At 41.6% G+C, this 10,850-nt stretch overlaps 1 protein-coding gene across 1 annotated transcript; it reads right to left on the bottom strand.

Moving 5' to 3' along the window:
* Positions 1–7,841: 7,841 nt before the first annotated feature.
* On the bottom strand, positions 7,842–9,197 carry LOC141632425 (uncharacterized). Its single transcript, XM_074444972.1, has one exon. The coding sequence runs from the start codon at positions 9,195–9,197 to the stop codon at positions 7,842–7,844; it is 1,356 nt and encodes a 451-aa protein (XP_074301073.1).
* Positions 9,198–10,850: the final 1,653 nt, after the last annotated feature.

Genomic DNA, 10,850 nt, shown 5'->3' with positions numbered 1-10,850 from the left:
AAAATAAATTTTAATAGACTTAAATCACCTCGATGAGTTGCTTATTTCGTTTTGCGTTTTCTTTCTTTTTCAGTGTAGATCACGTTCACATAAACTGCTAATAACAATATGGCTGGTCACTTGAACGACCCAATGCCAAGTGCCACATTGGACCGTGATTCCTGGCTTCGGATCTTCATGAATCAGATGAATCAGTCAACTCGACTGAAGAATGATGGATCAAACTTCGCGGACTGGGAGGCAGCATTACGGAATGCTGCCGCTGCTGACGGGAAGCTCAAATTTCTGCTTGAGCCCATGCCGTCAAACCCAGGGCCCACAGCTAAAGCTAACGAGATCACTACATATAACGATTTCGTCATGGAAGCGGGTGCGATTAAAAACGTACTCATTTTTGCAATGGAATCCAATTTGCAGAAACGCTTCATAGCCCAAGGTGCAAACAAGATTTTCACCACGCTCACCAAGGAATTCTCGAAAGCACCGAGAATCGTGACCTATGAGCATACCACTCGCTTCTTTGATGCGAGACTCCAGAAGGGCCAACCGGTTAGCCCACCCATTCTCAGCATGATTGAGAATGTCGAGAAGCTGGAGACGCTTGATTGTAAGATCAGCGAGAACATTGTTATTGACCGCATGCTTCACTCACTCCACGATGGTTTTTCGCAATTTAGAGCGAATTACTATATGAATGATTTGAAGAAAAGTCCCCATGAACTGCACTCCCTTCTCGTAGAGACCGAGAAGGACATGAAGTTCAGTGGGAGCTGTAAACAGGATGTTCTCGTTGTAACAAACAAGGGAAAGGGTAAGGGCAAAGCTCAGGCAAACCTAGCAGTAGGTAAACCGAAGTTCAAGAAGTCGGGTCCAGGTAAGAGTGGGCCTGGTGAGTCGATCACCTCATCAGGCGCGACAAAGAGCAAGAATGAAAACATGGAATGCCATCATTGCCACAAGACTGGGCATTGGAGGCGTACATGTCCTGTTTATCATGAGGACTTAAAGGCAGGTCGTGTTAAACCTGTTGGTATGTCTTCTTCTTCTACTTTTATTCATATGATTGAGATTAACCACGCAAGTTACGGAACTTGGGTACTTGATACTGGTTGTGGTTCTCATCTGTGTAATCATGTGCAGGGGCTTTGAAACATCGAACCCCTCGTAATGGGTGAGGTGGACCTGCGTGTTGGGAATGGAGCACGAGTGGCTGCCGTCTCAAGGGGAACATACGTGATCTAGCTTCCTAGCGGATTTGAGTTATTTTTATATAACTGCTATTATGTACCCAGTCTTTCGAAAAACATTATTTCAGTTTCTGCACTTGACAAACTTGGTTTTTCATTTGTAATAGAGAATAATACTTGCATTTTCTCTTTACACGATATGATTTATGGCAAGGCAGTCTCCATGAACGGAATTTATGTTTTAGATCAGACCACCGAAATATTACACGTAATGAATAAAAAGTTAAAGGTTGGTGACAAAGATCAAACGTATCTATGGCACTGCCGTATGAGACACATTAATGAGAAACGCGTAAAACAGCTCATCAAGAATGGAGCTATCTCGGCCTTTGATTTTCAATCATTTGGCACATGTGAATCATGTCTCATCGGTAAGATGACTCGGATTTCCTTTAAAGGTGTTGGAATGCGCGGCTGCGACCTATTAGGACTCATACACACGGATGTATGTGGTCCTATGTCAATCACCGCACGAGAAGGCTATAGGTATTTCATCACTTTCACGGACGATTTAAGTAGATATGGCTATGTCTACTTAATGAAGCACAAAAGTGAATCCTTTGAGAAATTCAAGGAATACGAATAGGTACTGAGAACCTATTGGGTAGAAAGATTAAAACACTGCGTTCGGATCGTGGTGGCGAGTATCTTTCTCACGAGTTTGATCAACACCTTAAAGACTGTGGGATTGCCCTACGATTAACTCCACTGGAACACCTCATTTGAATGGTGTGTTCGAACGGAGAAATCGAACATTACTTGATATGGTTCGATCCATGATGAGTCACACCGTGTTGCCCGACTCATTGTGGGGTTATGCTCTCACATCATTTGCTCTAATACTTAACCAAGTCCGTCTAAAGCTGTTGACAAGACTCCATATGAACTATGGAAGGAACGGTCCCTAACTTGTCCTTTATACGGGTTTGGGGCTGCGAGGCTTATGTCAAGTGGAGACACGAGGATAAGCTCGGCCCGCGATCGGTCAAGACATACTTTATAGGTTATCCTAAAGGAACACTTGGTCATTACTTCTATTCGCCAACCGAACAACGTGTTTTTTGTTGCGGCTAGTGCGACATTCTTAGAGAAGGAATTTCTCGAGAATGCAAAGAGTGATAGAACCTTCGACTGTCGGAGATTCCGAGAACCAGATCCGAGCAACCATTGGAGGAATCAATTCCTTCAATCCCGGCCATGTGAATGTTCGAGGAACCTAGGAGGTCGGGAAGAGTTTCTATTCCTCCAGACAGATACATTGGTATGGTCGAGGAACATGACATAGATGACGTTCTACTCTTAACGAGTAGTGAACCCGCAACCTATAAAGGTGCCATGACTAGTTCCGACTCAAAGCTATGGCTTGAGGCCATGCAATCCGAAATGGACTCTATGTATGAGAACAACGTATGGGATCTTGTTGACTTACCTGCTAAGGTTCGTCCCCTTCAATGCAAATGGCTTTACAAGATAAAGCATTCTGTGGAAGGTCAACAAGATATCTATAAAGCACGACTAGTTGCTAAAGGTTTCACCCAAGTGCCAGGTTTGCACTACGATGAAATTTTCGCACCCGTAGTCATGCTGCGTTCCATTCGGATTATCTTAGCGATTGCCGCTTTTCATGACTATGAAATTTGGCAAATGGATGTGAAAACCGCCTTCTTAAACGGCTTTTTGGAGGAAGAGTTGTACATGGTACAACCCGATGGTTTCATCGATCCAAAAAATCCTAAGAAAGTGTGCAAGCTTAAGCGTTCCATTTATGGACTTAAGCAAGCATCTCGGAGTTGGAATCATCGCTTCGACCAAGTGATTAAAGAAAATGGATTTGCTCGATCGGTCGAGGAACCATGTCTTTATATCAAGTCGAGTGGGAGCAAGATTGTCTTCCTAATATTGTATGTCGATGACATACTCCTGATTGGGAATGACATACCTCTCTTAACTTCGGTGAAAGTATGGTTGAAAAACCATTTCCAGATGAAAGATCTGGGAGAGGCACAAAGAATTCTAGGCATCCGTATCTATCGAGATAGATCACGACGGATGTTATCTCTCAGTCAGGAGTCTTACATAGACAAAGTCCTAGAGAGATTCAACATGACTAACTCCAAGAAGGGGTTTCTTCCTATGGCTCCGGGGGTGCATTTGAGCAAGTCTCGGTCACGAGACAGGAAGAGAAAGAGCGCATGACACGGATTCCTTATGCCTCGGCTATAGGATCAATCATGTATGCCATGATATGCACACGTCCGGACGTGGCATATGCATTGAGTATGACAAGTCGATTCCAACAGCATCCAGGTGAATCACATTGGATGGCTGTCAAGAACATTCTTAAGTACCTACGGAGGACTAAAGCTTGGGCATTGACTTATGGAGGCGAACAAAAGCTATGCGCAACCGATTCGAGATGCTAGCTTCCAAACGGATCGTGATGACTCGAAATCTCGGTTTGGATTCGTTTTTACTCTTAATGGCGCTGCAGTCAGCTGGAAGAGTTCCAAACAAACTGCATAAAGCAGATTCTACGATCGAGTCCGAGTACTATGCCGCGTCTGAAGCTACAAAGGAAGCGATATGGATGCGTCAATTCTTACATGGACTATCTGTAGTGCCTAGTTCGAATGACCCGATCACCATCTATTGTGACAATAGAGGTGCCATCTTCCAAGCTAAGGAGCCAAAGTCTAGCAACAAGTCTAGACATGTATAACGGAAAGCTCATCTAATCCGAGATTACGTGGAGAAAAAGGAAGTAGTGATAGAAAAGATTGCTACAGATGATAACATAGCAGATCCTCTCACTAAACCATTACGACAAGATAAGCATGAAGGGCATGTTCATTCCATGGGAATTAAACGTGTTCCTAAGTTGTAGTACTCTTTTATGGATTAGATTCATTCGCTTTTGTACTCTATACGACATCATCGTTTTGATATTTTATATATATATTTTGTTTTTCATGTGGATTTGTAGGACAAATGTTGAACACCACAAAGTGAACTGAACAAACATTATATTTTATGGTCCTTAATTACCCACGTGAGCTGATAACTCAAGGTAATTATTTTGTGACGTTGGTTGATGGTGGGTTCAACGAGCCATAAGTCAACAGGTTGACTGACCAATCACAGAGGCGATTTATACGGATATCTCGTAGGACACAATTGTGACATCAACGTGGAGTCCTAAATGTTTTACAACATTCGGTGCCCGGTCGTGGATAGGACCTCTATTGTGATCCTAAGAGTCGATTCTTTTGACTATCGACTGTCTCTTGAGACTACGACAGATTTTGGGTGACTTTGGTTTCTTTCTCACGGTCATCCGTAACAGGGGGCCAAGTAGATTGTTTAGGTCATTTCATCGTGCTTAGATCGGAAGGAGTTCGAGTTGAAGGAAATATTCAGCCTTTATCGGGTACTCGATATTTCTCAGGGCCACTCGAGGAGTCAGAATCGAAATGCATGGCCATGCTCGAATACGGTCGTTTTATCGGTTAAGTTACTCTCTAGTCGGGGAAACCACTCTAGATACAGATCGATTGTAAAATACGACCTTTGCGGATCCGGATCTGCAAATTGTTTTACATTGAGTGGGAGAAATTTTAAATGAATATGAGAATCGGTTATCACACATACACTTGTACGGACAAGTGGGAGTTTGTTGAGCTGTGTCCTCCGATTAGTGCGGATAACGTCATTGCACATACACTTGTACGGACAAGTGGGAGCTTGTTGGGGCTGGTGTCCTTTACAGTTAGTGCAAGGACTTATAAATCTCTAAAAGGATCAAAGGGTATACTTTTGTATCATAATCAGTTGGTCCACGTTTATCAATAACGGTTGGCTTGCTAGATAAGTTTGACGTTATTGTCATACAGATGGCGGTGATCAACTGGTCCCTAAAAGTCACACCTATAGGATACGTTTGAGAGATGTGACGGTATGAAAATACAGTCATGTAGATGCCAAATTTGACTAACCAGTTAGTCTGAGTTATTTGACTAATAATTAGTCAAAATGTGATGTTGAGATATTTTATTTAATACGGATTAAATAATAATGGCTAAGGTGAATTAAGCGATTAATTCGTAAAATTGAATATAAGCGTTTTATATTTAATTAAATGTATATTGAATATAATTATACAATATTGTCTTTGTCGGACATGTATTAATAATTCAACTAACCCGTATTATTAGTTGATGCCTTAATTACCGATAACCGATGACAGTTTATAATGAAACCGCGTCATATACACTTAGCGAATTACATGTCGGACTACGAGTTAAGATGAAGAGGAAATGAAAGCCCATTTCCTCCCCTTGGACTCGGTTTGGCCGAATCATGAGAACAAAAGAGAGGCTCTCTCTCTTTTGTTAACCTAAGCATTTCATTTGTAAAAAAAACTAGGGTTTTGGAGATTATTTTCTCCAAAACCTAGATCTCTCATCTAAGCAAAACTCACAAAATAATCCTCTCAATATTGCAAGGCAATTAGAGGATTCATTCTAGCACAAGGGCATTTCTCGGACAATCTTGGGTGCATCATTTAGGAGGAGATCTACTTTGATCTCTCATTGCCAATTTGCACTAGGACCGAAGGTTAATTCTTATCTTTATCGTTTCATTGTTGTTTTCGTTTATGACTATAAATCACGTATTAAATTTGCGTTATAATCCTTCAAATTATGGGTTTTATACGGATATTACCCTTCAGTAGCAACAATGCTGCTTCTGATCCAACCATTCTTCCAATGTCTAGAATGTTGCTTTGCAGCACACTAAATGAGTTCAGCTGTAGGAATAGTAGACCTACCCGTCAGACCTAGCCAAGTGTAGATGCCCTGCCAAATTTTCTGAGTAAAAGAGCAGGTAGAGAAGATATGTTCATGGGTCTCTAGGCTGCCTTTACAGAGAATACACCAATTTACGAGATGAAGACCCCTGCAAGCAAGATTATCAAGAGTAGCAAGTTTATGTTGTAAAGCCAAAGTAGTGAGAACTCCATGGCTAGGGATGACGAACTGATGATGCAGTGCAGGTGCCCAGTCAAGAATAGGCTTGTGCTTTCGAAACCAGTGATAAGCTTTTGCAATATTGAACTTGCCCTTGAGGGTCCAAGAGTGGACAAGATTACTAGCTGCTACAGGAGAGTGAGCATGGCATAGAATCTCCTCTCTAACAGTTATGATGCTTTTTAAGCTCTCAGAGAGATGATCTTTAGATTTGATGCTCCAGATTGTATCAGTAAAAAAATAGTAAGCTGCAGTCCAGGTAGACCATAACCCTTCATGCTGAGAATCAAGAGTCCAGATCCATTTGGCTAGCACAGCTTTGTTCCAGGAAAGCAGCTCCTTTATGTCCACCCCTCCTTCATTCCAGGGAGAACAAATATCAGACCAGCTTTTAAAGAATAATTTCCTATGCCCATCCTCTTGATTCCAGAAGAAGTTTTTACAAAACTTGTTAATGAGTTTCACTACATTCTTAGGTAGCAAAACAGTGGCACACCAGAAATTAGTGAGACCAAAAATAACAGAGTTCAAGAGTTGAGCTCTTCCAGCATAAGAGAAGAAATTAGTAGTCCAGTGATGCAAGTGAGTCTGAATCTTGTTAATCAATGCACCATAATTATCAAAAGAGTTTCTGGAGCTGTGCAAAGGAATGCCAAGACATCTGAAAGGGAAAGTACCCTCAGAAAAACCAGTATGCAGGAGAATTTGGTGTTTAATATCATCAGCTACCCCTCCTAAGTATATATCAGTCTTGTCAGTATTAGCAGACAAGCCAGACCAGTTAGAGAAGTCATTGAGAGTTTCCAAGACTGCAGTTACAGATGGCACATCACCCCTTGTAAAGATCATAAGGTCATCAGCGAAAACTAGATGAGTAAGGCCAAGCTTAGTGCACTTAGGGTGAAAAGAGACATTGTGCTGAAGACAAATCTTCCTCAGATATCGAGAAAGGATCTCCATACTAAGGACAAAGAGGTAAGGAGACAGGGGATCCCCTTGTCGAAGTCCACTATTGCCTTTAAAAAAACCATGAACAAATCCATTAATTTTGATGGAGAACCAAGAGCTAGTGATGCATCCCATGATCCACTTTACAAAAATGTCAGGAAACTTAAGAGCATGTAACATTTGATGAATGAAATCCCATTGAAGGGAATCAAAAGATTTTCTTATGTCTACTTTCACTAAGCATCTTGGGGTGAGGTACTTCCTCCCATAACCCTTAACCAAGGACTGAGACATCATAATATTCTCATGAATGTTCCTCCCTTTAATAAAAGCAGCCTGCTCAGTACCAATTATGTGAGGAAGAATATTCTGAAGCCTAGTTGTGAGAATTTTACTAATAGTCTTGTAAAAAGTGGTGCAACAGGAGATGGGACGGAAGTCCATGACAATATTACAAACTGATTTTTTAGGTATGAGAGTAATAAGAGTGGCATTGGCTTGTTTACTGAGTCTGCCATTCTTAAAATAGGCTTGGATAGCTTTGCAGTAATCAGGGCCAACAGTGTCCGAGGAAGCCTTAAAGAAAGCAGAAGAGAAGCCATCTGGACCTGGACTCTTATCAGACCCAATACACAGCAGCTCTAATTTCATCAGCTCCAATGGGTTTAATGAGCCCAGCAATATCATCCTCTGGCACACAAGGGTTGGCTTGTATGAAGGCAACATCAATGGGAGAAGTAGGGTGAGACTGCCCAAGAAGATGTTGGTAATAGTCAATAAAACCCTCAGCAACTGAATCAAGACCAATTCTCTCATTTCCATCTTTATCTTTAATATGGCCAATAAGTTGTTGCTGCTGTCTTTCATGAATTCTAGCAGAGAAATATTTAGAAGAGGAGTCATTATAGGAAATGTGATCAAGCTTAGTTTTTTGTTTCAAAATAGTGCTCTCAGCAGCCTTGAGTGCAAGATAGGTAGCCATGAGTTCTCTTTCCTTTTCATAGAGGTCAGTCGAAGAGAAGTCTTCATGAATAGCTTTATGACAGTCAGATAATTGATCTCTAGCAGTGTGGACTCTTTGAGAAATTTGATTAAAGTTCTCCTTATGCAAAGCCTTCAGTCTCTTTTTAACATGTTTAAATTTGCCAAAAAGAGTAAAAATGAGTGACCCCTGAACAGGTTCCCTCCAGGCCTCATTTACCAGATCATGATAGTCAAGGTGGTTTATCCAACAATTAAGAAAACTAAACCTGGACCCAGAATGCTTATCCTCAAAGACAGTAACAAGAATAGGGGAGTGATCAGATACCCCAGCAGGAAGGAAGACAGCAGAGGTAGCAGGATACTGAAGTTTCCAGTCAACATTAGTACGAGCTCTATCCAATTTTGACCAGACAAGAGTATCAATGTCTTGCTTATTAGTCCAACTCATCTCACAACCAGTGCTAGTAATGTCAGCAACCCCACAATGCAGCAGACAAGAGTTGCAATCCAAGATATCAGCAAGATTAGGAGGGGTATTACTAATTCTCTCAGTAACATCCCTAACAACATTAAAGTCACCAAGAAGGATCCACTTATGAACCTTAGTACTGATAGTATGCAGATTGTGCCAAAGATCATCACGAGCTCTCGCATTATTGCTAGCATAAATCATGGTGAGATGAAATTTAGTGTAGGTAGCATGATGAAATACCTCACAATGGATGAACTGGGAGTGAATGATCAAGGGATGAATATCCACAGTGGTAGGTTTCCAGACAAGCCAAATTCTACCATTAACATGAGCATTATAGTTGCAAATCACTTTAAAAGCTTTAAATTTGTTATGAATAACCTTTTTAGCTTTCTTTTCTTTAATTCTGGTTTCCAAAACACCCATAATGTCCACCTGGTGAAGTCTTAAGAATTCAAGAACTTCCGGTTGCTTGATGGGATCATTCCCACCTCTGATGTTCCAAGAAGAGATTTTCATTGAGCTTTATCAGGAGGTTTTGGGTCCCCTAACATTACATGCTCCTTAGTTAGTTTAGCTTTGATAGCAAGAATGTGAGTAGTTTCAGTGACTTTCTTTGTGTTCGCACCCATCTTATCTCGGGATCACGGGGAGGAGGCTCTTTTCAAGGCTATTTGAGCATCCTCTAACGGTTTGACCTTGTTGCATTCTTGATGCATTTCAGTAGCCTGAAGTAAGGGGGGTGTAACCTGAGCAGGAACATTCACTGCTAGGACATCCTCTTGCACATCAGAGCTAACTGAGGTACCACCTAGCATACAGGTCCCCAGGATAGTGGTGGAATAAGGATCTTTAGCTGTAGTAACCCTAACTCAGAATGATTATCCTTCAAAGCGTTTGGACTATAATGCTCTGAAGTTCAATTGAAGGACATAAAATAGTCTGTGGAGTAACAAGCTGGTCTCTGGAATCACAGGAGAAATCTCTCTTCAAGGCTATTTGAGTTTTCTCTGACTGTATTTCCCTGCTGCATTCTTGATGCATTTCAGTAGTCTGAGAGGGGGGAGATGCATCTTGAGCAGGTGTCTGATGGACTAAAGTTTCTGAACCAGCAGGAACCATGATCAAGGCACCCTCCTGCCCATCAGACCTTACTGAGGTACCACCTAGCATGCAGGTGTCCAGGATATTATTGCCATAAGCAGTATCAAGTTTGGAATCATCACCAACAGTGCTGGGCAAATCAATTGAAACAATAAGATCAGTAGCAGTAGGATCAGTGAGGGGGGAGAACCTGTTTGACCCCTGAGAGATAGGTGACTTGACTCTCTTCATGGCTATTTGAGTATTAGTCACCCTCTCCTTCCTGTTGCATTCTTGATGCTTTTCAGCAGAGCACGGAACATGTATGCTTCCCTTAGAAGGGACAGCAACACCTGCCATGGTTACGGAGATACCACCTAGCAGACAAGGATTAGTAACACATTGAGAAGCCTTAGTAACAGGCTTATAGATCTTCTTAGGAGCTTGAATAGGAGCATTCTTCTTGGCTTTCCCCTGCTTGCAAGTTTTTGCTTGATGACCCATTTTTCCACACTCAGCACAATAATATGGAAGCCATTCGTAGTCCACTCTTTGCTCAGCAGGACCATATGGGGTGTTGATGGAGATTACATCAGGGAGGGAACCAGAAATATCAGCTTCCACCATGATCCTAGCAAAGGATAGCTTCTCCTTACAAGTAGTAGGCATGTCAGCAAACATGGGTCTCCCAATCTTACTGACCATTTTACTAAGGACGGCTGAAGACCATAGATAAGGATCAAGATCAAGAAAAATGACCCAAATTGGAATTGTGGAAACTCTATCCATGGCAGTGGAAAAATTAGGATACCATTGCTTGAGAATTAAGGAATGGGATCCCATCTTCCAAGGACCACGTTTCAGAACATTACTCATGTCATTTTCATTATCAAATCTAAAGCTAAACCAACCCTTCTTGAAGTATTGGACAGTGGGTTTGGCAATAGATCCCCAATATTTATCAGTAAACTCAGTGACTTGTTTCAGAGAAGGTCTAGCCCCTAAGAGATTACCCATGAGAGTAAACTGCCAGAATTTGAGCTCATCTTGGAAATCCTCAAGCTCTATGGTGATCTCAGATGAAGCAAG

Source organism: Silene latifolia, chromosome Y, assembly GCF_048544455.1.
Source record: "Silene latifolia isolate original U9 population chromosome Y, ASM4854445v1, whole genome shotgun sequence".
NCBI lineage: Eukaryota > Viridiplantae > Streptophyta > Magnoliopsida > Caryophyllales > Caryophyllaceae > Silene > Silene latifolia.
The sequence above is the reverse complement of the archived record's forward strand: the minus strand, read 5'-3'. Positions and strand labels throughout refer to the sequence as shown.

Coding starts and splice junctions, on each gene's coding strand:
- LOC141632425 (XM_074444972.1), bottom strand. CDS start 9,197: ATGAAAATCTCTTCTTGGAACATCAGAGGTGGGAATGATCCCATCAAG.